General features: G+C 41.5%; 1 protein-coding gene and 1 long non-coding RNA gene across 3 annotated transcripts in view; one reads left to right on the top strand and one right to left on the bottom strand.

The window, feature by feature from the left end:
- Positions 1–10734, bottom strand: part of LOC134439782 (uncharacterized) — a 13819-nt gene extending 3085 nt beyond the window's left edge. The window contains exons 1-5 of the long non-coding RNA XR_010032848.1: positions 10075–10734; positions 2355–2518; positions 2042–2095; positions 1884–1937; positions 1680–1757 (exon numbers count right to left, since the gene is read on the bottom strand). This is a non-coding gene — a long non-coding RNA (uncharacterized LOC134439782). The remainder of the gene's footprint in view (positions 1–1679; positions 1758–1883; positions 1938–2041; positions 2096–2354; positions 2519–10074) is intronic.
- LOC134439780 (ubiquitin-conjugating enzyme E2 D2-like) lies at positions 9578–26465 on the top strand. 2 transcript variants are annotated; one of them, XM_063189687.1, is made up of 7 exons: positions 9578–10017; positions 16740–16803; positions 18243–18274; positions 18395–18472; positions 19540–19645; positions 22591–22684; positions 23030–23078. In XM_063189687.1, exons 1-7 carry the CDS (start codon positions 9994–9996, stop codon positions 23076–23078), a joined length of 447 nt encoding a protein of 148 aa, XP_063045757.1. In that variant the 5' UTR covers positions 9578–9993. The 2 variants fall into 2 exon arrangements, with proteins under 2 accessions (XP_063045757.1, XP_063045758.1); XM_063189688.1 differs by lacking the exon at positions 23030–23078 and adding an exon at positions 25185–26465 and having other exon boundaries at positions 9582–10017.

Raw genomic sequence — 26465 nt, 5'->3', positions numbered from 1 at the left:
TTAGTCAGAACACACCCACAACCCTAGTGATGGTCACTCCATCACAGTACTGCCAAGGTATTACTTTTATTGATAACAAGTAAGTATAGGGTTGCCAACTGTCAACTTCATAATGGCAGGGCTCTGGGTGTCCTCCCCCAGAAAATGTTGTATTTCTTAGATGTAATTTCCTGCATTTTAACATTCCGTATCCCGTTTCAGCTCAATACGGAACCCATACTTTTATTTATATATATGGGACGATTCTGTATTTCAAGGGACGGTTGGCAACCCTAGGTGAGTAAGAGTCAGATACAGTTCCTAAAAGAGCCACATATGGCTCGCGAGCCGGTTCCTCACCCCTGCTATAGAGGCTATAGGCTATATTAGTATATTGGAGCATTATTGGAACATGCTTTTGATCATGCTGCATTTTTAGATTATCATGTCAACATGGGTCACAGTACATTGTGACAAAAAAAACTTTCAAAACAGAATTTTCAAAAAAGGGCATCTTTTTGTCCAGCAGGGAAAAGGGGCAGGTGCTTTAGCAGCAACTCGTTCCTATCTGTGCTCACCTATGATCTTGAACCTTTCCACCGTCGGTTATGTTTACCCACAAACAAGTGGCTAGTGTTGTAGCGCTCAAGACCAGTCTTGGTCTTAAGACCGGTCTTAAGACCATTTTTTCCGTGGTCTTAGTCTTGTCAGCTTGCTTTGGTCTTTGTCTCGGTCTCGGACGTAGTGGTCTTGAGGGGATTTGTGTACAAATCAAGCCACTCATGCTCACCACAAAACCTTATCATGGCACAATGTTAAAAAAGATGTCCTATGGTGTATTTTGTCTAGTTTGTAGGCCTATTAAAACACGTTGATTTTAGGCCATAGAGTTCAACCTAATTATGGTACTTTTGTTCTGTAGTTCACACTAGTTCACAATCTCTAACACTCTATAACTATTAGGTCTGGTCTTGACTTGGTTTTGCCCTTTTTTGGTCTTGGTCTCAACTTGGTCTTGGTCTCGATACCCTCCAGTCTTGGTAATGTCTTGGTCTCGGACTAGGCGGTCTCGTACTACATCACTTCAAGTGGCTGAAACCCTCATATCCACACTCTACGTACAGCAGTGGTTCCCAAACTGGGGGTCGCCGGGTCGGGACACCTAAGGGGGTCGTGGAGGTAATGCAGGGGGTTTTACTTTGCAGAGAGAAGCAGCTTTGCATGATACACAGGAAATCCACGCGTGAAATGGCTAACATAATTCCATAAATTGGTAAGTGACTTAGGTCTAATTGATTTAACTTTTCCTGTGAATGAAAAAGGAAAATTTAGCAACACCAACACATTTTATGTTTGGAATGTGGGGGTTTGGGGTGGCTAAAATATTCTTAGGTGCAAAAGGGGGCCCCGTTAGAAAAAGTTTGGGAACTACTGCTGTAGTACATCAACACAATGTGCACATCAACACAATGTGTGTCATGTCTACTTTTTTAGCAGTTCATTTGCACAAATATTCAGCTACAGTTTTATAAGCTGATATTAAAACATTGTAAGTTTCACTTTTCTTAACAAATTACTGTCAATGTATCAGTGATTGTTGATCGTAATGCTCAATAGGCTACTGTAACAATATGGTGAGGGGAGTGTCATGCAACAACAAATTGAGTGCAATTGTAAACAGAAGTAGGCCATCTACTTACAAGAGTCTCTGTAAAGACCATCATATGCCCGTAACAGACACGGAACAAACATGTCTTTCATCTGCCCATTCTCACAGTCTGTGGAAGGATAAAATCCAGAAGATTATTGAGTGCATGTATTTGGATTAAATCCTTTAGTTGCAGATATAGGCCCTATAACTATAGAACTTTACCCTCATCTTATTTGAATAGCCTTTATGTTACCTTCTGTGAGACAAAATTGTCCTGTCGATGCCAAAGATCTTTCCACAAAGCAAGCTGGAAAGTATAATAGAATGTTAAAATTTGACACATAAAATACATCAGTTGCAAAAAATTACAATTTACATTATGTTAAAGTTTCATTTTCTTTGAAGTGTTACCTTTCAGTTCATTCATAGGTATCACAACACTTTCACTTTCACCTTGCACAGTACCTGTTTACGAGAAATATGCATATGAACAGAGGAGTTCGCATAAGTCACAAGCACATCACAGTAACATTACAATGTTATCTTTTTCCACAAACTAGAAGATACTCATTATCATCAACCTGATACTTCAACAGTTTGGAAATCAAGCTTATCAATAGGTCAAAGGTAAAGCTATATCTGAATAATAAATTGCATTCAGCTAGAGTATTTTGTGATCTTCCAGGCTTCTGTTTTTTTTTGTATATTAAGATGAATAGCTTACCTATGGCGATGTGCAGAATTGCCATTAGAAGAAGCGATGACATTGCCATGACTGTGTTTCTGTCTCTCCGGGTCCCAGTGTGTCGGTAAGGTATAGTGGCAATGAGGAAGTGTGAGGTTTAATCCCATGGTGACGCTCACGTGGGCTGGGCCATTCTTTCCTTTCTGTTTTGGTGCCAACAAAAATGACATACAACCTCAGTTCCAAAACAGTTGGGACATTTAGTAAATTGTGAAGATAGAAGAGAAATACTATTTTCAAATCCTTCAAGGGTACAAAAAGAGCAGGTCAACTGTTACAAATGAGCAAATTCTTGTTGGGGATATTTATAAACATTCATAATGAACATGTCTCCAAAGAGATCAGATAATAAAAGGCAGCAAATGTTGTTGGAGGACAAGGAGGACTCGACACAGGTTATGATAACATGATTTCATATAAAGTCTTTCTTGCCATAGACAGAAGATTTCAGGGGCTCAACCGGTGCATTTTTCATCATGTTTTCACTTTTGTTGGGCTTAAAAAGCTGATCTGAACAGCAAGGCGCCCATTTTCATCCTTGTGATGGAGCCACATGACTAGACATGTTAGAGAATATCCTGAATTTCCCCTCTGGGATCAATAAAGTTACTGTACTCTACTATGTCCTGTATTTTCCTTCCTTTCGTGACAGTATTTGAAAGGCCTTCCTTCAAAATATAATGCCTCTATGCTCTACACCAGTGATTCCCAACCTATGGGCCCTGAAGGTATTCCAAGTGGGCCTTGAAATCATTTTCCAAAAATAATAATCATATTTTGGTGTGTGTTGTTGTTGATTTATTTGAGTTTTATTCTTAATTGGGTCAGAGGTGGGCCCCGAACATTTTTGACAATTTCAAGTGGGCCCCAAGTTGAAAAAGGTTGGGAACCCCTGCTCTACACACTCAACCATTCATTTAGACTCCATCTCCAGATGAGAGAGCACATGCACCAAGCCATACTGCACACTGCATCACTAGCCTATTGCACCCTCATAAAACAAGTTGAATGATTTGTCTTCTCTGCGGCAAAGTTAGGCTAATGCATGACTTGAATATAAGCATTTAAAAAAGAAGAACAAGCAGAGGAAGAGGGAGGGGGTCACTTTCTCATCAGTTTTCCATTGCTTTGTCATAATTTTCTCAAGTCTTCTGGGTCCATCGTAAATGAGCTCTAGCACATAAGGCTCTTACTCGTTCAACCCATGGATTGAATGATTTGGAAATGATAGCCTAGTAGGCCTATTTCTATAATTCACACTTTACCAAGTGCCCCAAGTGGCCTAGTGATGGATGAAAGAAGCAATAAAGCAATTCTTCCAAACAGCCCTGGTGAAAGAAAATGGGTAGAGCAACAGCCTTATTGACACTTGGAAGCTTGAACATTCAAATATCACTTTGAAATACAACCTTTTTTCTATTCTTTTTCTTTTTTCTATTCGGCTACTGTGATAATATTGAAATATGCGATCTCTCCGTGGTGCATCCTGCAAGTGGCATGATGTGGTCCGTGTATATTTTCGTTCATTCACTATTCTATTTTGGATATCACACGAGAAAGGAATAAGGACTCGTTTATGATGATTTACGCTTGGACATCACTTATGAAATAGAACCAAGCGCCATATTTTGCTATTTTGTAGGTACTGAAAATGAAACACTGAATCTTAGAAAAGAGAGAAAAGCAATAAAGAAAAACGTCCTTCTGAATTGCGTCTTTTGTTTATTCAGAATTCGGGTGACCTGAGAGTAAATCCTGGAAGGCTGGTTTAGCTTGATTCACGTTCGAAAAGTGCAATATCGATTTTCTCAACCACATCCTGTAGCTCTCTTCCACATTCATGTAGGCTACATGCACAAATACACACGGCCTGTTCAAGTAAATAGTGCCATCTCACCTTTCTCTCGTATTCCACCTCTTTCTCTCATACCTAGATATGTCATGTTTGGCTGAGATATTTAGGTTTTTAGAGCCGGTCTTAGAATTGTAAGCATAAATGGGTGAAATTGACAACCCCAATACAGAAGATCGATATCGATATCGATAAATCGAATTGAATCGTGGATAATCGGATTGTGATCTTCTGGATCGGAATCAGATCGAGCCAAGAAATCTGGATCGATTCCCAGCCCTAATGCAAACATGGGTGGACAAATGGGGTGGATGTACGGAAATCATATTTTTTGGCCCATTCTCTGATTTTAAATCAAATACAACCAGTTTAAAGTGATTAAGGATTATCACATTTATTTCCAAATGCCAAAATTATTTGCAAATCCAAGATTGATGAGAAATAGAATTAACCCTTGTAAGGTGTTGGTGTTTGTGTTACATAGAAGGTGTTCAGGTCATTTTGACCCAGGCATATAGAAAATGAATTAGAAAAGGAAAAAGTCATAGCTCATCTTCACCCGCTGGGAAGTTTGGAAGACCCATTTGCGTCTAAGTAATAACCTATTGGCAGATGTTCTGAGATATTGCTTCAATATTTCCCATAGTCTTTTTTTCATGAGGTTTCATAGACAGAGCTGATGGCATGTGTGTGAGGGTGTAGGCCTACCAGAAGGCCTGGCTACCAGAATTATAAAGTTCCTAAATATTGATAAAAGCTTGTAGAAGGATAACAGAACTTTTTGACCCGATTGATGAATTTTAAAGTTTAAAGTTTAAAGGCACTTTGACACTTTTCTAGCTTTTGATCTTTGATCTGTGTGTGTGTGTGTGTGTGTGTGTGTGTGTGTGTGTGTGTGTGTGTGTGTGTGTGTGTGTGTGTGTGTGTGTGTGTGTGTAAGTGGGATAGGGGGATCTGACCCCGATAATCAGTCAGAGAATGAGAGAAAAACTGTGTGTGTTGTTAGTTACACAGGCCTACTATAGGCCTATGTAACTTCTGGTTTCGACTGCAGTAGGCCAGCTTTCTATAGGCCTAGGCCTCAGGGCCGTCGTTAGGCCTATTTTAGGGGGGCTTTAGCCCCCCCTACATTAGTATTAGCCCCCCCTTCAACGATTTTTTTTTTTTTTTTTACATTTTTACAAAAACAAATGCAGTAAAGCACTGAATACGAACCACCAAGAAGGCAAATTAATCTGAATACAAGTTCATGGTTGCTTATTTATTGTTTAATGTCACTTATATCCTACTGCACAGCAATAAAAGCAGGGCGCACAGCAATATGTTATGCTGGGGGGAAACAGAGGATTGTGCTTTGTGACTAACAACACCTTACTTATACGGATGAAATCTTTAGACCTTAAGTACCAATTTTCACTCACAATACCCGTGTAATAAATCAATTTGACATTGTCTTGAAATTATAGTTGAGTTTTTAATATTTGTCTTAACAGTTTGAAAACACACATGAACTGATTAAAATAGCTACTAATGAAGTAAAAATGACCAAATATCTGCCGGGGATGCATAGTTTTCCAAGTAAGGAACCTGTTTGAATGAATCGCTTCCTGACCACTGCTTCTCCTGGAGACGCGCAGTTAGTAACTCCTTAAAGTTCCTAGTCCTTGTGTAAATTATGCTCTCTGCATTTTTATCTAATCACATTAACTTCCGTACATAATATTCATCAGTTGAAACATTATGAAATGTTTTGTTTAGCTTACATATAAGGAATGTTCGTTAAAATGTGAAATAAAAAATAAAAAATCACTGTAACTAGTGTTTAAAAATTGGTATGGTGCTCTAAAAATAATTGTTCAAGAAGACGCTTTTGCACACCTCTGTACCCAGATAGCAAGCTTACATTGAATCGATGTAGAATCAGCATTCCATTGTCGACGCTAAACCATTGAAACAACATCAGATTTCGATGTTGATTTAGCATCAGTTTGCACCCTCGACTAACATTGAAACTATGTTGATTTTGTAACTATGGATCCACGTAACTTCAACTGTATTTCGATACGTGCCTATATTGAAACAACATTGAAATTTCAACGTAACTAAAAATCAATGAGCTTTCAATGTTATTTCAATAGAAAGCCTACCAGAATTATCTGGCTCATATATCCTGCTTTATCTACAGCCAGGATCCACATTTTAATAATATAAAATAGGCTAATAAATATGAAACACAAGATGTTTATTAAGAAAGATGTTTATTATTTGAATTATTTTAATTACTGTCACCGCGAGCGGCACCTCCAGAGCCATTTCTGCACAGCTTGTGTAAAAACAAGATCATCCCCACCAGGCTGTTGAGCGTGAGCGAGGGCATGTGAAACACACAAAATATAGTTTTAATTAAAATGAATCCTAACAACACACATCCATAAAACTTTGCAAAATATAGCCTATTGAAAATCCCATATCGTGCAATTTCTGAAATATTGTAATGAATGTTATCACAACAGGTGTACTCGTGTTGCGATAGTAGGCCTAGGCCTACATCTTTTGGGATAACAACCATTACAATACTTACACATCTGGAGGAATACAGCAGGAAATATGGTATTGTGGGATGAATGTAGCCTACATCAGTGGTTCTCAACTGGAAAAGTCTTGGGACCCACCATTTTCCACTCTCATTCGGTCGCGACCCAATTTTTTTAGCGTTCAAGTCAAATCAACGCAATTCTCAAAATGTAACCAAGACTCGAATGACTGGTTGCACGCTATCTATCTCGCATAAAAATTCAAATTGTATCTTTGACGACAGATGACACGGAGTTCACTATCAAAATAAAAGTTGTACATTGTTGCAGGAAAAGTTGGATTTTTTTTTTTAGAATTACATTCTATTTTACACCAAGGCGCCGTGACCCACCCATGACCCCTCCGCGACACACTTTTGGGTCGCGATCCATCAGTTGAGAAACACTGGCCTACATCCAGTTAGCAGGGCGTCAGTTCTGTTCCAGTCTTCCTAATCAAGGTCCCCGACCTCTGCTGCGTCTGTCTCCCTCCTCCTCTATCTCTGGCCATCGGTCCTACTGGGCTGTTAGGTCGTTATTGTGATGGGCCAGGAAAGTCAGAGCTGGATCTCGTCGTGGTCGTGGAAGGTCTAAAGCACATACACACAAGTTAAGTTTATTACGTTTTAAGTGTGTGTTCCAGCAACTGACACCAGTACACGTACTGCTAGCTGCAGTTCACAGAATGGCTGCAGTATAAAGCTTGCTAGCCGGCTAGCCTGTTTCATTCAGCTTGTGTTGCCGATCGTAGGTGATCGGAGGAAATCGGCCGTGACCGCACCAGGCGCTCTCAATAGGAAAACTGTGGCCGTTTATGGATCGCGGGACACTTACTGTGTAAAAGTATGAAAGTCTGCTTACCTGTAATTGTTCCTGGATCCGAGCGTGCGCCACTCTTTGTCTCGTCCCGTTCAGCAACGACCGATAACTTCAATCTTTCCCGGTAAACTATATATCGATGGCCTTTCGATCATACGTGATTACCCGATCAACACAAAATCAATGACTTTTCAACATGACTGTTATCACCCGGTAAACCAAATATCAATGATACATCAATCATAATAAGGACGACCATGAATCAATGTTGTTTCAATATCATTGCTGTCAACTTTATTTTAGGTCGGGTTACATCGGTTTAACAATGGTGATTCAACATCTATTTTGCATCAATATTTCAATGTCGACCATTCTGATGATTCAGATGGAAAATCAATATCTATTCAATGTCAGCTTGCTATCTGGGTACTGTAGGTGGGCAGGTGCATAGGATATTATCCCAGCGGGGTTGTCATTCAAGTGTAAAGAAATCCTGCATACTGTCCATTCCACCAACAAACTTTAATACAAAATGAAGAAGGTCGGATGACCGAAACAATGTGTTAAAGTTTGTTGGTGGAATGGACAGTGTGCGGGATTTCTTTGCTCTTAAAATAATGAATTCATAGACAAAACCTTAGCAGGTGAGCTGAAAAAATGTCGGCACGCGCCGCGCGCGCATTTTCTTCAATTGTGGCTAAGCCCCCCCTGTCTCTCAAACCTAGTGACGGGCCTGCTAGGCCTACTACTGTAACTAGACCTAGGCTATTTAGTGAATGTCTTTAAAAAATAATTATAATAAAAAGAATTCCAATGCCCAATGCCCTCATCATTGCCACTACCACATTTCTCCTATCCGAGAAATCAAATCATCATGAGCCCATAATAATTGTCTCCCATCAAAACTTGCATGATATGACGATTGAGGGGGCATGTATCGCCTAATATGGACCGCCGGGTATTTCGTAATGCTGTTCGTCATCTCTCGGGCTGTGGTCCAAGAACCTTGTAGCCTAGTTCTAGGCCTACGGAACTCACCTTTGAACAGGCCAGAAATGTTCTAAGCTATGAGATAGCCGTCTCTCATTGGCTCCCATTATAGCCCCGTTGGCGCACGCAGCCAAGTAAAAGATGAATGGGAGCCTATTGGGCTAAATGGCTCAGCAGGGATTTGTGACGATTCTGTTCTCTGGTTTGTAAAGATGTGTGCACATTCTGTACCTTATCATGGAAGTTGTATTAGAAGTGAAGTTAAAGGTTCCTGACATGGCTTTGTTCTCCCAAAGACGTGTTAGTTTTGTCCTGCAACACGCTAGCATTCGGCTAATACCTGCTGGCTGAGGAATCTCTGCGACTATTCACGACCAGAGCTGACGAGAGACGTACTCTGACTGATCCTCCTAGCAGAGACATCTACGGTCACACACCTCAACCCCCACCACCGTCCAACATGTTAATTGAAGGTGCCCAAATTCTTAAGGATGAGCGCAGTCATTTCCTTTACCCCATGTACATGCCGCTTTTCCACCACCTTAAATGCAATAAATAACAGGTGTCCGCAACAATCCTAACATAACTTTAAACACATCGACATCTGAAGTCAGACTTAAAACTACAAAACAAATGGCGTATGCCGTAAAGTCGATTGTCACGTGTTATGTCATTGCTATAGTTGAAATAAGGGTCATTTTCACGAATCTAACACTTGACAAGATGCAAACGTGTCGGCAAATGCTTTCACTTACTCATATCTATCGAACGCGACTTCATTGTTTCCAGGGAAAAAATCACACGGGCAGATAGTTCTAAGAGAAGCGTACAGCCCCATTGGCACCCATTCATTATTTACTTGGCTGCGATAACATAGCTGCAGTGCCACTCCTGGCCACACCAGCTAGTTGTCGTTCTTGTACAAGATTCCATTTTCTTTGAACAGGCCAGCCCTCCGTGATTCACATATTACCGTAAACCAATGAGTTCCTGCACACCACCGCCCTTTTCTTTTACGTGATTTGTGGTGGGCGGAATGATATAGTTCGTAGTAGCCTGGGTGTGTAGTTCCGGTCGTAAGCGGACATTTTGTCGATTGAAAGCAAAGGATAGACACCGGAGAAGTGGGTTGGATTGGGGACGGTGCCGCACTGTGCGCCCCTAGGTTGTGTTTGAAGTTTGCGAGTACCACGCTGTGAGATTGCTACCGCAAAGGGGTGGCAAGTTGGTTTAAAGTTAACATTTTTTTGAAAACGCCGACTAGGCGCTCAGAAGATAGACATTTAGCCGTGTTTATAAACGAAACTCCTCTGGCTAGCTAGCTGCGACAGGCTAGCGCACAACGACCTGAGCTTTTCCACTGACGTTAATTGGCATTGAAAGTATGGCTTTGAAACGAATTCACAAGGTAAGAACATTGTTTTTTAAGCTTACCAACAGAAGGAACACCAAACGAGATAATTACCACGTGTAACGAAGTGGACGAATTTAATGTCATGTAATGAAGCTAGTGACAGTGTGGTGTTGTGCTGCCTTCTCGTGCCATCTGTTCGCAGCTGCCTTGCAACTTGGCACGCCGTTCTGAACAGCTTTTTCATAGCGAAAGTTCTCTCTGTGAGAGTGAAAGCTCTTTAATAATGCTATTGAACTTGGTTGATGCCCGCCTGGCTACTACTTAGTAAGATATGATGTCTGGCTAATATTAGCTCGGCATTATTAGCGCATGTTAGGTCAGACCACTATCCTTAACCTGCCTGGATGATGTTTTGCCATCGCTTTATCATTGTAGTGTAGCTCTAGTGTCACAGTTCTAGTGTCACAGTTTATTTCACAGTTTGTTGGCTTCACTTGGGTTCACTATCCATTTAACAGTTGGTGTCTCGACTAGCCTGTCAAAATATGTTGGCCTGGGTATCCCCTCTCACGTAGCATTTAAGGGCAGAACTACTCTGTCATGCTCTCCAAACTTGCTCGCTTTGCTCACCAACTAGAACTAGAGCTAGAGCGCAGAACATTGGAAGGTGTTTTGAAGTGTGTGTCGCATTGAAATGAATAGGCTAAGTGGATAATTTGAGCAAGAGGTATGGTTTATAAACTATTGGGGTAATTTGGTTTGAGAGGGTAGAAGCAGAGGCGTATTGAGGCCACCGCAACATTGTAACATTTCGGTAATGTGTTACTTTGTATCTGTTATATCCAGTCATGGGTGAGCCAGTGACGTTGACCCGGGTTATGTACACGAGCTGTAACAGCCCAAAAGGCATGACTTTTACTAGTCTAGAAACTCCGATATTGTCAAGAGTCTGATGTTAGCCATGTTGGCTAACTAACTTGACAGCTGGATTGGCCTGCTTAGCTAACGAGTGAAGGGATTGCTTCAATCAACATGACACAGAATAGCCTAGAACTGCATCTCTTGCGAATTCACTGAAGTTGGCAACCTTTTACAGCAGTTAAAGCAGTCTGCAGGAATGCTGTTAAAGCACAGCCACAATTGGCCAATTTAGAGCAAAGAGCATCTCTGGTAGCCAGTGTCAGTTAGCCTGGTTTGACTTCACAGCCTATTTCCTTGGTCAAATCATTGCCAATGATTTAGTCATATGCCATTACTAAATGGGAAACGGTTGAGCCAAATGCCTACTGTAGTTCATTACAGCCCCAGCACATGCCTCTTTAAAAAGTCATGTCAATTAAGAGCAGTCAAGGCGTAAGTGGATTTGGTGAACTTAGTGGATGTGTGTACTGTAGACTATTCATATCCACATGTTCTGTGGAGGTGAAATGCTAGGAATGACATAGAAGAAAGATGAGCAGTCAGTATCCTATTCCAGAAAGTTGCTTTTTTTGAATGGGGACTGCCCTTAGGAAAGTAAGCACAACACAAGTGGAGTGTCTTCCCCAATGACCGTATGGTTGCTCTGCCCTCCACCCCTATCTAAAATGTGCCTACTTTAAAAATAGACACATGTGCCTCAACACCATCTCTCCTGACTGACTCTGATGCTATTTAGCTCTGACTGGTTCTGCTGTGTGTCTTTTATAGTGTTTTATGACAGTGACTTTTGGAAATTGCCCAGACTACTAGGCTCAAAACGACCCCCAACTGTTTGAGTTTGTTAGTTGGGGGAGGTTTTGGTAGCTGAGGGACACAGCTGGTTGTCAAAACCAGAGGTAGCGTTTTCTTCTGTTGTTTTCACTTCTGTGTGCCGGATGTGTGGCGTGAAACAGTGCTGTCAGTTGCTACTGTGGTGGGGCACAGAGTGTCTAGTTTTACTGTAAAGGAAAACAAACTGGGTATCTGGAAACTGTGTAGTAATTTCTACTAGGCTTGTCAGGCTTGAGGTTTTCCAGATGCATCCTAATAGTTGTAAGTGGTTTATTAAATTGCATACTAGCCTATGTGTATGGGCTGGCTCTTACTTTTAGGCTTCTCATCACCAAACTTAAAGCGGTACTGTACCGTGATGAGCTCATTGTACACCTCCCCTTGAGATAAATGAGTGAGGTTTACCTTTCTCCTGTAACTTACTCCCTGCCGAGTCTGGCAGTGCAAATTTTACCTCCAAGCAAGCATACTGAATCTTATGGGTCCAGCTAGTAGAAACAAAGTCAAGACAAGTCTTTTTTTTTTTTTTGCAAAGCTTTACTAGACCTGTGTCTGATGAAGGTCTAGCACCGGAAGCTTGCAAGTCCAGTGAAGCTTTGCACAAAAATACTTGAAGTTCTGCGGATTGTCTCTCTCCTTTCTTGTTCAGATAATTCTACTGAATTCTGCACCTTCAAAACAGATGAGTGGTGACCATTCACCACTTCACTTACCCTGTTAGTCTACCTGATATTTTTCTTGGAAAGTTTAAATGAGTTTGCCTACGGCTCACATGGATCTGTTGGATGTGTACCTGACCCGTCACCCTGGTAGTATTTTGTAGGACGGCGGAGATTACAAAAAGACAATTGTCAAATCTCAGATGATCTGTAATCTTGTCATTTATTTCAACCTGCCTTGAGTATCAATTCTATCGATTCTATTCACTTCAGTAGCCATCGTCCCATCACATTCCTATCGTCCTATCTCCCTCTTTCTCTGAAGTAAGTCAGTGGCCCTAGTGAAGGCATAGTAACTTACTGCTTTCATGGAAAGGTCATAATAATGTGACCGCCACACTACAGGGTAACTTTACCTGAAGAAGGTCGGGTGACTGAAATGTTGTATTAAAGTTTGTTGGTGGAATGGACGGTGTGCAGGATTTCTTTGCACTTGACTGACAACCCCGCTGGGATAATATCCTACGCACCTGCCCAACTACAGAGGTGTGCAAAAGCGTCTTTGTTGAACCGCCACACTATTTGCCTATGGAAATGAACCTTTTCTGCACTGGCCTCCATGACGCGATGGGTATAACTAATATCTACCACCTGACTGAGGTGCTTTAACTTATCTTTCGACTGTAAAAAGGCTACCAAATGGGCCATAGGCCTAGCCTCGCGAGCCATCCTACGTACTTCCGCCAAAGGATTGGCTCCACTACTGTAGTCTGGCCGTGAGTAACTGCCAGCGATTGGGTGAGAGGTGTCCAATAATTTCAAACCTTAACTGAATGCAAACTTCCTGCTTCCTACAATCGCTTCAGAGCAAACAAATGCCAGACCATCAATACGAAATGAAATGGTAGTATTATGGGATGGTCAGGACCAGGCTACGATAGGCCAGGGACTTTAAACCTCAGTTTCCCCTTTCCTGGCATCCATAAATTACATGACAGTAGATTAGCTTAGTTCCTCATTCCAGAATTTCGGGTCAAGAGTGAAATTCCTTGCAAGGTGAATATTTTGTAATATTCCGGGCAGTTGTTTATCCATAGCCACCACATCCATTAAGTTATGCTTTGGCCGTCTAGTAGTCTTTGATCTGGACAAAAAAATGGTTAGAGTGCCCCTCTACCTAGTGTTGTGTAATTAACAGAAACTGTGTGCATGACTTGCTTCGTCTGTCACGGGGAGCGACATGGTCTCAATTAATGCGCTTGACATGCTGGCCTTGTTTCGTTTTTGAGAAATCATCTGACTGGCTACTGACTAGTGAGCGGCTAGTCAGTCACTTGTCATTCAAACACTAGACTTCAAATGATGGCCTGTTTGGCATCAGAATTCATGGGTGGCTGATGTCTGGTGACGTCGGATCACAAAGATCACTATTTCAAGTCCAGAACGCATGGATGCAAGTCATTCTCCTGAGCCAGACACAAAATATCAAAGAACCCCTTGGTTTTTTAATTTTTTTGAAACATGTCCGCATAGTTTATAAAAGTGTTGCCCACCCTTTATTGTAAGTAAGCTATGTGGCTCTCTCTAGCACCATCCAGTGTTTTGTATATCACTGCATTGTTTCTGATGTTATTGTACAGCCCTCTTCAGTATAGATTGACTGGCTCTGCTGTGTTCGTTTCTGTATGAAACTGACTGATTGGCCCGCATCTTAACTGTACTGGGAGAGCTTGTCAGACGCGAGAGAACACCCCAGGACATTGGCCTATGTTGATTGATTCGGCTAGCTTCCGTTCCTAGTGCTTGATTATGGACTCGGGTTTGGAACTCAAGTCAGGGCCCAATCAGCAAAGGCGTTTACGGGGTGTCTAGAGCAGTGTGTGAGGTAGAGCAGTGTTTCCCAACCAGGGGTACGTGTACCACTAGGGGTACGCAAGCACAACTCAAGGGGTACGCGGAAAAATATAATAATAAGAAATATATTGAGTGTAGTCACATTGGGATAGAGGAACAGAGCCTGAATTAGGGCGAGAGGTTACTCATCATATGAAAAAATCGCTAAGGGGTTACGCAGGACAAAAAAGGTTGGGAAGCACTGGTCTAGAGCCTTGACCCAAATATTGGGCCCCCTGAATATCTGGCTCTTCTCCCGTGACCCAGTCTTGGGGTTCACGTGTCCAGATTGGGACTCGGCAGAGTGATCTTTGAGGGGTGTTGCAGACATGCTATTTGAAAAGCCAGCCAGCCTTGGGCTTCTGTGTGAGAGTGCTGCATGTTGGTCTACTACAGCAGTGTTTCTCAACCTTTTTTTGTCTCGTGTACCCCCTAAGTAGGGCTGGGCGGTATACTGTTTAAAAAACGTGATAACGGTTTCACCTACACAAGGTTCACTTTTTGATGAAAGAAGGGTTTTTTAAAATTATTTTTATTCCAAAACAGCGATTACGATTGAAATGGAGATTAATTTAAATTTAGGATTTTATCTCATTTTTTAAATTAAATTTCAGTCTTTTCTTCAGAAACATTGAGATGTGGGGGAAAAACATGATGTCAATTTTCATCAAGAAAACCGTGATGCACATTTTTTCCATTTTTTCCAGCCCTACCCCTAAGCCTTTTCATTGTGCCATGAGTACCCCCTAACTCAAGTTTTACATCCTTTCTTTCTATTGCAGATTGACTATCCTCCATGCATTTGTTAAATTTACATTTTTCCAAGTACCCCCCGCACGCAGTGTGCTCGCGTACCCCTAGTAGCACACGTACCCCTGGTTATGAAACACTGGTCCACAGGGTAGGCTGGTAATGCACTGGCATGAAATGTGTTTAGGTGTGCCCTGGGAAAGACCTATGACCAAGTAAAAGAACAAAAAGGATTCAGGTGTGCAGAATGTTTTTGTTTCTGTTTGGCATTTTTTTTAGTCGTGTGTGTGTGTGTGTGTGTGTGTGTGTGTGTGTATGTGTATGTGTGTGGGTGTGGGTGTGGGTGTGGGTGTGGGTGTGGGGGTGGGTGGGTGGGGTGGGGTGTAATCAGTTCAAATAGGAATCCGGTTATGTTCAGATGAGGGAATTAAGTTGTTGGCATCTCTACTGCTGCTGAGTGTTTTGAAATGCTCCTGTCAAGTGTTGCCAGATGGGAAATGCTGAATTATCGTACCAAAACCTCAAAATTATCGTTATGGGGGGCTTTTGGGGAGGAAATTATCGCACAACAAGACCGAAATTGTTGTTTCAATGCATCTAAATGAACTGAATGACGACTCTGAAATTATCGTACACGTACATCATGGTTTTTTTGATCGTACAGAGGACAAAATGAACACAATTATGGTACAAATACGATAATTACCGTACATCTGGCAACACTGCTCCTGTCCCTTTCTATTCAGGCATGGGTCATGTCCAGACTTGTTTTGGAGGAGTGGTCGGCACAGTGCCTTTTGGGGAAGGGTAGAGTTGCACTTGCAGACTCACTGGCCCACCTGTTTACATGCATTCAGAAGTCAGATGGCATGGCAAGCAGCATTAGTGCGTTTTCACATGATTGACAGCCAACCACTTGGCCTTGATATGAGGAGTGGAGTGTGTACCCTGCAGTGTTGCCAGATTGGGCTGGTTCCCGCCCAATTGGGCTGCTTAGGATGGCCATGTGCGGGTAAAAATGGCATTTATCAGAAAAACCCGCCCACTTTTTGCCATAGAAATCAATAGAGTTGGGCGGGATTTTGTGCTTCTAGGCGGGTTTTGAACATTTTTTGGGCTGGAAATCATCAGCCTCATCTGGCAACCCTGGTACCCTGTGTTGTTAGTGTTATGTTAGGATAAACATTAGGGTGTGCCTGTCTGTGTTTGTAATGCGGGGTTTCATTTACACTCAGCACTTGTACCCCAGTGCTTTGACAACGTAATCAGAATCGGGTTTTTAATGGCCAAGTGCACTTGGGAGAATTTGACTTGACAAACTCTACAAGAACCTGACCTATGAACCCAAACTCACCCAATCTATAACTTAAGTTAAACTTGTCTACTGTAAAATAAATGAACTTAAGTAGACAAAATAAATCTATGAACTTAACAGACAACAAAATGAAGCTAAGCACCTAATGTACCCATAAGCCACTTCCGTACACACACACACACACACACACACACACACACACACACACACACACACACACACACACACACACACACACACACACACACTAAAATGGCTGCCATGCTGAGCACCAACCAAGCCATTTGGTACCTGTTCACAACACACCTCTGATCTCCCCCCCCCTCTCTCTCTCTCTCTCTCTCTCTCTCTCTCTCTCTCTCTCTCTCTCTCTCTCTCTCTCTCTCTCTCTCTCTCTGTGCCTGTAGGAACTGAACGACCTGGCTCGCGACCCACCAGCACAGTGTTCGGCCGGACCAGTTGGAGATGACAGTAAGTCATGATTGCTTCCTATGCCGGAAGAGAGTAGAGTAGAGTGCTTTTATTGTCACTATATAAATATAGTGAGATTATTTTTAGTAGCAACCCACAAATGCCCACAAAATAAAATATATATTAACAGTAAATAAATAATAAATAAAAAATCCATAAAAATCCATATGCATCTCACAGTATCGATAGTCCTGAAGTATTGAGGGGGGGCAGGTGACGTATTGAGTTCAAAAGTCTGATGGCAGTGGGATAGAAACTATCCTTCATTCTCGTAGTGCGGGCACGCAGAGTCCTAAAGCGCCTGCCAGATGGTAGCATGGTGAAGAGCTTGTGACCAGGGTGTGTGTGATCTTTAAGGTAACACATGAAGCAGAAATGAGCGAAGCAAGGCGTAATGCAGGATTCCATTCTGACAGCTCAATGGTCAACAGGTTGTTGCCGCAAATCAAATCGCTAAAAGTAAAAAAAAACATTTACGTTGCTGATTATATTGGCCGCCGCAGGCAAGGGGTATTAGTAGTACTAGTCGCAGCCGTAAGAGTAGTGGTGGTAATTCTTAGGGCTATGAGAGACACAGGCTTTGTCAAGCACGTTTTGCAACCATCATGGTACAGTTGCACTGAACTGTCCGCACAGTACCACTGCATAGTTCTTTATCAACGCGTCATCAGTCTTGTGTGCCTGAACTGTCTTGGCACAGCTATAGTTTTTTAGCTGTGCGTCATCAGTATTGTATGTCTTGACGCACCAAAAAAAACCCACAACAACTAAAAAACGCTGACTCTGGGGCAAGTGGAAACAGAATACATTTGCACACCTTATTTGTTTAGTTGGTGCTTTTATTCAAAGTGAATTGCATTACAGTCTTTGCTGCCGGGACGTAAACCATTGTAAAAACAAGTGGCATGATGAGCCTATTGCATGATTCAATTTACATGGCTGACGCGGACAGGCCTTTTGGGAAACTGTGTGAATGATGCGACTGTGTGAATGACTTCAGAAGATATAATCAATGTCATGGTTGTTTGTTTTGGGTATCCCTAAAACAAAACAAGAAAAAGGGTAGATGTATAGTTTTATTTTTATAAAAGTTTTAAAATGTATAGTTCGATAAACTCACACAAATGCAGTTAAGCTCATTTGTATCAGGTGGATTACATTACACTATGTTGTAATAGCACACACGGGTCTCCACCAGAAAACTGTTCTGAGCCAGAAACTAAACCTTTAAACCTGTGGATTAATGATGTAGATAGTACACCTTATTACAAATGTATTGTGTAATCGCTGTTGGTTGAAGCTCTAGAGTTATATTTTGTAGTTGTGTAAAAAGCACACCTGATAAGAACAATATTTTGCGTTATTCAGGCCTAGTACAGTCAAAGTAATAATTTACAGGTCATTACTATTTGTTCTAACTTTTTAAAACTCTCTTCCAGTGTTTCATTGGCAAGCTACTATTATGGGGCCTGTGAGTATTCATTTGATGTGCACCTAACACCTGCCTGATAATGCCTTAAAAATGTTTTGCCTCCACTCAAAGCTGTTTTGTGTCTGATTTGTTTGTGTCTGCTCATTCTTTTTCTTGCAGAATGACAGTCCATACCAAGGGGGTGTATTTTTCTTGACAATCCATTTTCCCACAGATTACCCTTTTAAACCACCCAGGGTAAGTTTCTGTTTTTTTTTTTCTTTTGTCATTAATCTCACTAACTTGTAAAGGTCCACAATATTTGATTTATTGTGATTTTTAAAAAACATATACAGCTCCAGGCCTTTTTATTAGAATACCATGAAAAAGTTGATTTATTTCCATAATTCCATCAATAATGTTAAACTGTCATGGATTGTAGATTCATGGCCCAGTTTTTTAACTATTCCAATCATAATTTTTTTTCTTTTTATATACGTTGGCCTTCCAGCTCAAAAAACCCATGAATTGGGGAATTCGCATTGTTAGAATATTGTTATAAAATCACATTTTTCTTCATCAAAATTCGGGTCACATTAAATCAGTTGAAATTTGGTACTTTCTACATACCATGCAATGGTCAATACTTGGTCATTGAAAATGAATGGGGTTTAATTTCTGTTGAGTTAGAATTAAACTGGTGAGTTAACACCAAAACGTGGCATGGAAATCTTCGGGTATATTGAAGAGGGAAGTGTGGGGAACCAGGTCAACAAACAAGAACAGCTGCCAGCAAAGCATCAAGGATATCTGGGCTTCCGTAACTCCCATGCACTGTTTTTGCCATTGACTTCAATGTTAAACGCATCATTGCCATTGTGAAGACAGAGAATGTCCTAACCAAGTATTGACCATTGCATGTTATGTAGAAAGTACCAAATTTCAACTGATTTAATGTGACCCGAATTTTGATGAAGAAAAATGTGATTTTATAACAATATTCTAATAATGCGAATTCCCCAATTCATGGGTTTTTTGAGCTGGAAGGCCAACGTATATAAAAAGAAAAAAAATTATGATTGGAATAGTTAAAAAACTGGGCCATGAATCTACAATCCATGACAGTTTAACATTATTGATGGAATTATGGAAATAAATCAACTTTTTCATGGTATTCTAATAAAAAGGCCCGGAGCTGTATATTTGCACACGGCACAATATGGCACTATTGGCGCTATGTGAAAACCCTACTGGCAAATGTCTTTGTCTCTGTGTGTATGTTGTCAGTGTCTGACCTTTTGGACTTTCTCTCCTTCTTTCAACAGGTCGCATTCACCACGAGAATTTATCACCCCAATATTAACAGTAACGGCAGCATCTGCCTGGATATTTTAAGATCTCAGTGGTCGCCCGCATTAACTATCTCTAAAGGTAAGACTGCTCTGACTGCCACTGCTTGGCCTGACGAGGCTATTTATTAGACCATGCCGACTTTACAGAAACATGGCTCAAAATAATTGCACCAAGCAGAAGCCTGAATTCGAACGAGGAGGTGGCTGCCCTCTAAAGGCCATGTGCACATTAAGCTGGATAAATATGAAGCAGCACATCCATAGTTAAAACGGTCTGCATCCACACCACCATTTTTATTAGTGTTGCACCAATACCATTTTTTGGCCCCGATACCCAACTGTGCAGTATCGGCCGATACCATACCAATACTACTCTGTTTCTAACATCATTGCTATCATCACTGATAACATAATTGCTATTATGGCTTTATCAGGCTGCTGCCTACCTTTGTGAAATGGGAAAAAGACTAATACTGTACAAGGTGAATCCAGTAGGACTTTTTATACTTTTTATCTGCCTACGCAACTGAATTCTCTTTTCTGATTGGCTGATGGGGTTGCAATTATTCCCCTATAACCGGTCAGGCGTCAAACGTGCGACTAAGTTAGGCGAACTGCCGTTACTAATTCTAAACTGCAGGTTGCTATGGCCAAAAGCCAGTCGTTAGTTCTATCGCATTTGTTTGGCAAGTCAAGAGTCAGTCGTTAATTCTATCGCATTTGGTGGTCAAGCCAAGAGCTAGTCGTCAGTTCTATCACATATGGTTGTCTAGTCAGTTGCAGTAAAAGGCCGAGATGCATCCGATAGAGGCACGCCTGACTTACGTGCGCACTATATTATTCTGCAGTTGGCATAATTCATAGGTTACAAATTTACAGATAGCAATAGATGACAAAAATACCCTGTACCGAAATTCTAAGCACCTGCCTCGCCATTAATTGTATCGAAACGAGTCACCTCGTCATCTGCTCCACTCCCATGGTTTTTAAAATGTAGGCTATTTCCCGCTGCCTTCCATTTGTTATTGATCCGAAAACATCCCCTTTTTTAAATTAGGCTACTCTCCTCTTGTGGGGAAGGAACACATGTGAAAGGAGAAAGGGGAGGGTTATTAAAAATAGCGTCTCTCTCTTTTACGCACAAAGTTGACAGGTAGCCTGTGATGATCAACAGGGGGAAATGGATGCGTGATGCGACATGTGTCGATTCAGCATGTAGAAATGCTTTGCATGTTTTTTTTTTTAACTTCCATCCTGCCGTGGTATAGGGCCAAAGGAAAATGAAATAATCACAGCGTCGGCAGGCTACCAAACGAAGACTCTAGGCGCGTTGATAGAACATGGTTCCTACAACTTTACAGACAATAATAGATTTAAAAAAGTACCCTACCATAACAGCAGATAAGCGGGATAACGGCCTTCGAGGTCGACCGGAAATTAATGGCATGGCGGAGGCAAACTGTCTCCGCGCTGTGCTCGTCTACAGAGTTCGAAGCCGCCGCATCGCCATTCATTTCGTTTAACCGGTCACCTCGTCGGCCGTTATTCCTTACTTAAAAACCTCTGATATTAAGTTCAAGGCTGCGTTCAAGTGTCATACGAGCATCTGTAAATGTTATCGGTGCCCTATTTGTTGGTACTCGCCGATACAGATACCACCATTTTAGTGCAGTATCTGGGCCCCGGCCGATACTGGTATCGGTATCGGTGCAACACTAGTTTTTATATAGTTTTCAGAAATATCTGTGATCAACTAGGCAGCTATTTTCAGATTTCTCCACTTCAGCAGTCCTTTTCAAAAAGCAATATGTCACTGCTTACACGCTGGTGCCATTAGATGCTCTGTTAAGACTCATTAACTAGCGATTGTATTGAAGTGAGTAGGTTAGAAATGTATTTTTCCCTTATCAAAGCCAGGGCCCTGGTAACTTAGTTAGGAAGTTTTCTGTGAAATGCACCCACGGACATTTGTGTTGAGATGAAATTCAGTTGTGTGTGTCTGACATCTCTATTGTTTAGTGTGATTGGTCTGGATGGCTTCTCTCCTTTCTTGTGTGTGCAACCTCTGCAACAACACAATAACTGTGCCAACCCTAACGTTGGCACAGGGCCAAAAAGATCTCGGGCATGTTATCTGAAATCAGGTGTGGGACAGAAGTCTATATTTACTGCACGCTATTCGATACCCATAATAACTCTCTAGTGCTTGGCTATTTCAGGCATAGAGTTGTGTTTTTGCTTCCTGCTCTGTGTTAAATAAGGTAGCTCACATGTAGGCCTACTGTTTACTGTCCAGAACGGTGCCGGTGTCCATTCCCGCAGCCGTTACGTTCCAAATTAAAGTGTTAACCTGTGAATCATTCGTGTTCATACCGGGCTCTGAACTTTTCCGCACATGAATTTGCGTTACCCGGATGAACCTGCTGACGTCCATGTTGCCATCACGGTTCGCAGAGAAAAAAAACAAGTATTTTTCAGTTTGCATATTGCAAACCAACTTTCCATTTCTCGAGCGCCCACAGTGCTCCACTACCTGCTTTGCCTCACACGAGCAAGTGGGGTAGCAGGTATATGCCTCTGTCATTTGGTTAATTTATAGTGCTTGCCAGCCAGTCACCTCTGCACACACTTTCACAGCTCAGCAGGCCAAGAGGCACATTCTCATCTGGTGGTATGTGGGTCATGTCATACCAGCCTGCAGTTCAGCTCCCCGAGCAGAAGGGGGCAGTGAAGTGACGAGAATGTTTATTGTATATGACAGTCGACACTGACAGATGGGTATTATGGTGTAATGCCGTATTGTTACATTAATGATACGTGCACACACATCACAGTAAATGATAAAACCCTAAATCACATTAAATTAGCCAAATGAACTACAGTTTAGTCCACCAAGCAAGGCAGCATCTTTAAACTCCTACTAAACACAAGACTGGTAAGTCGTGTCTGTGGAAAAGAATGTCAAACAATGTTTAAAACACTTTCTGATCACACATACTCTTCTTCTCCTTTGTTCTCTTGCAGTTCTTTTGTCCATTTGTTCTCTGTTATGTGATCCCAACCCTGACGACCCCTTAGTGCCAGAGATCGCCCGAATCTACAAAACAGACACTGAAAAGTAAGTGTGGAGAAACAGAGGAGAACTGTTTCACTTGTTAATAATTCACCTTGTGGTGTTTGTGAATGCATGTTGGTTTTTATTTCCTTTTGTTTTTGATACGCAAATGGAGAAGTTGGGGCAGAACACACACACACACACACACACTAACACGCACACACACACTAACACGCACACGCACACACACACACACACACCTACAAATGCACACACCTCAACATAAACGCACACACCATGTTTGCTTTTCATTTTGAAGATGGAACAATTTGATAATCGTCGAGCTGACGAGCTGAACACAACTGACCACGTTAAACAAAATGGTGCCCCCTTTTCTCCACCCGTTAGGTATAATAGACTAGCCAGGGAGTGGACGGACAAGTATGCAATGCTGTAGGGTTCCAGGTGAGCCACAGGGAACGTGTGTGTGTTTCTGGTATAACACCAAGGCTTGTATTTGGCCTGGCTGGCTCCTCAGTCATACTAACTGCACTTTGCTGGATTGCACCCGGCCTCGTGGGCCTCAAAGCAGAGGCGTGTTCTGTTTGAAGTGTCTGTAGAGGAGAGGGGACCACACCCTCACGCATGATCAAACGGCTTCAACTTTGACAGCATTATACAAGTAAGCTTCTGTTTCAGGAATGCATTGAAGGTGCTACTAGTAGATCAGGTGTCTTGCAGAAGTCTAGCCGTTGTGTTAAGATTTCACAAGCACATTCTACGTGTGACGGGAAAGTTTGTGTGATTGCTGCTCAGTTGAATGCTTGGTGTTGGGCGATGCTTGACTTGAGTCAGACTTCTGCCCCAGGGGCGCGTTTCTCCATAGCATGATTGTTAACCAAGTTAGCAACTTACTTGGGTTGCGATTCAATTTCCCATCGGCAACCTACTAAGTTGCTAAGTGGTTAGCAATGACTCTTCTGAGAAACGGGGTCTAGGCTTGTCAAAAAAGGGAGTCCAAGGCACTCTTCTTATGGAAAAAATATTGAAAAGCCTTTATTGAGACATGGCTATTAAGTTTAAAAACATGGGAGCAGAGACCCACGCGTTTCGGTGCAAGCCTTCTTCAGGGGTCTAGGCTTGCTTTGAACATGTATTCGTTTTGCAAAGTACTACTTAGCTGCATGTGCTGGAGTGAGATGACCTTAGGAACTGTGTGTCTACCGACAGTCTTAAAGAATCCTGGTGCTATTTTTAGCTTCGGCGTAGGTATTTTGTTTGAAGAGCAGTGAAGCGTGAAAGTGTCTTTGTGTGTATCTGAGTCTGTAAGCCGAGACAACGCTCCTCATTCAGCGCTGGGCTGTCACCACCGGTTTCAAAGTAAAAGCACCTTAATGCATCATTGGATACATTTGAAGAGTGCTATGGGACTTTTATTTAATATATTTCTCTATAAACTGCATTCACAATATTTAACCCTTTAAGACCTAATGGCTTTAAAGGTGCGCTGCACTGTGAAATATTTTTAGTTGTTCATTTCCAGAATTCATGCAGCCCACTCACAAATGTTAGCTTTTAAAAAAATATTTACCACCGACAACAAAATTTTACCACCACCATCAAGTTCTAAGTATTTATTATGACTGGGACAATTTGCACTTTTCATACATGAAAAGGGGGTCCACCCTTTTGAATTTCCAGAAATAGACATTTTAGCCGCTAAACGTACTGTACTTTCGCCATACTATCAAATATGGCAATAGTCAGCACAGTTCCAATGAGCATCATAGTTTCAATTTGCCTGGCTCTTGCCCGACCTGTAGTTCTGCACAGCTTTGTGAGCTCCACAGAGCACACACACAGAGGTCTGGTAGGAACCAGGCTAAGTTTCAATACCTACTCTGGCCACAATCCTACACGGTGCACCTTTAAAAGGTTATGTTGCACAGGTACTACTCCCGGTCATAATGGGTCAAATATTGGATGACTTATTGTAATACTAATTTATAAGCCAAACCAGTAGCTCATGTTGATAACCTATTTAAAATGAAGTCGCAGAGGGTCTGTGATGTCATATAGGGGGATTCATAATTCGGCACAATTTCAACAGCCCGCTTCTGACAAAGGATGACAGTTGGGTTGCCTATGTGTGGCAGTATATATGTATATAGATAGTCCGGCTTGCTGTTCCTTAAATGAGACAATAAACTGGCCAAATTGAGCATCCACAGTGTGCTATGTGGGGAACTAAACACCCTTTGCACGGTGCTATGAATGACTGAACATTTTGGACAAAGCTTTAGTGTGCATGCACATTAGTGTGAAAAACGAAGTAATGTTATCCTATGAAATATACCTTGTGATAACCCAGCATTTAAAATTACAACCTTGAGTGATATGGTTGGGCTTTATTGTGATGGTCTGCGTTGTCTCTGTCTGAGCATCTTGAAAGGATATATTTACATGTAATCCTACTTGCTTGTTTGACGTAAGTATGATGTGTTTATTTTATTATTGCACACAACTGACTTGTTGCTGTCCTCTCCATCTTGTTCTCCCTCAGATACAACAGAATAGCTCGGGAATGGACCCAGAAGTATGCCATGTGAAACCCCCTGTTCTAATAAGGACCGCACCCACCTTATTATTTGAAGAAATGTTTACTTCTGTTGCCCCACCTTTTTTCTTTTTTTTCTGTCTTTTTTTGTCTTTCCCAAATGTTTGCCCCCACCTCCCACTGATTAATTGTTTATACCGTCATCTTCCTCACTGAAGATGAAAAACAAAATTAAGTGGTTTTAGTGTTTTGTTTTTGTCCTCACAAGGGGATGACTTTTTTTTTGTTTTTTTTTGTTTTTTTGCAAGCAGCACTTTGTCCCGACACCCCCTCTTTTTTTTTTTGGTTCTTGTTGTCGTTTTCAAAGGCCCCCTATGGGACTGCGCTCTTCACAAAGCATGTGTGTTACCTGGCCACCGCCAACCCTTGTGGAAAAAAAAACATGTAGAAACCTTGCCAACAAACAAGTGGCCGCAAAACAGAAAAACACAAGAAGAAAATAATCAAATTGCAGAAGCGCTTCAACTGCTGGGACCTTTACAAGGTGCAATTCTCAACCTGTTGAGACTGACTCTCTCTCTCTCTCTGTCTCTCTCTCTGTCTCTCTTTCTCTCTGTCTCTCTCTCTCTGTCTCTCTTTCTCTCTTTCTCTCTCACACACACACACACATATTGTATCGTTCCTTTTGGAACAACCTCTGAGTTGGTGCTCAAGCATTATCATTCAGTGTGCTTCTACAATAGCAATCATGAATGATAATAATAACTGATCTGTGAACAGAAAACAATCAATCACACCAGTAACTGACTGTTCCCGAGGTAGACAAGAGCTGCTCGTCTTACTGTATCAGCGGTTAAGGAAAGGAAAGCAAAGCGGGAAAAAACACAAAAGATATCTATATATTTTATGCATGTAAATTAAAAGGTAATTAAAAAAAATGAAAGAAAGAAAAAAATGTTTGTATGTTCTGCTGAAATGTGATGTGTGCAAATGGGAAAGGTGGAGGAGTCCCTTGTTTTTTGTCAACTTTTTTTTTTTTTTTTTTTTTTTTTGGTTATTCCTTTTTTTCCTGTGTCACCTTTTGACCTCCACCTTGTTTTCTTTTGGCCCCTCTCTGTGTTGTTTTAGGATCCTTGGAGCTCTTAGTTCATCTGTCCTCCACCACCACACTGTCCACTTTGCACTGAATAGTCCATACAATTTTTTTGGGGGGGCGACTGATTAACTAATAGCTCTTTGTTATTATTTTTCTCAATAAAGTTTTAAAAAAGTGAACAAAATCAGAAA

This window comes from Engraulis encrasicolus, chromosome 23 (genome assembly GCF_034702125.1).
Source record: "Engraulis encrasicolus isolate BLACKSEA-1 chromosome 23, IST_EnEncr_1.0, whole genome shotgun sequence".
Lineage (NCBI taxonomy): Eukaryota > Metazoa > Chordata > Actinopteri > Clupeiformes > Engraulidae > Engraulis > Engraulis encrasicolus.
The sequence above is the reverse complement of the archived record's forward strand: the minus strand, read 5'-3'. Positions and strand labels throughout refer to the sequence as shown.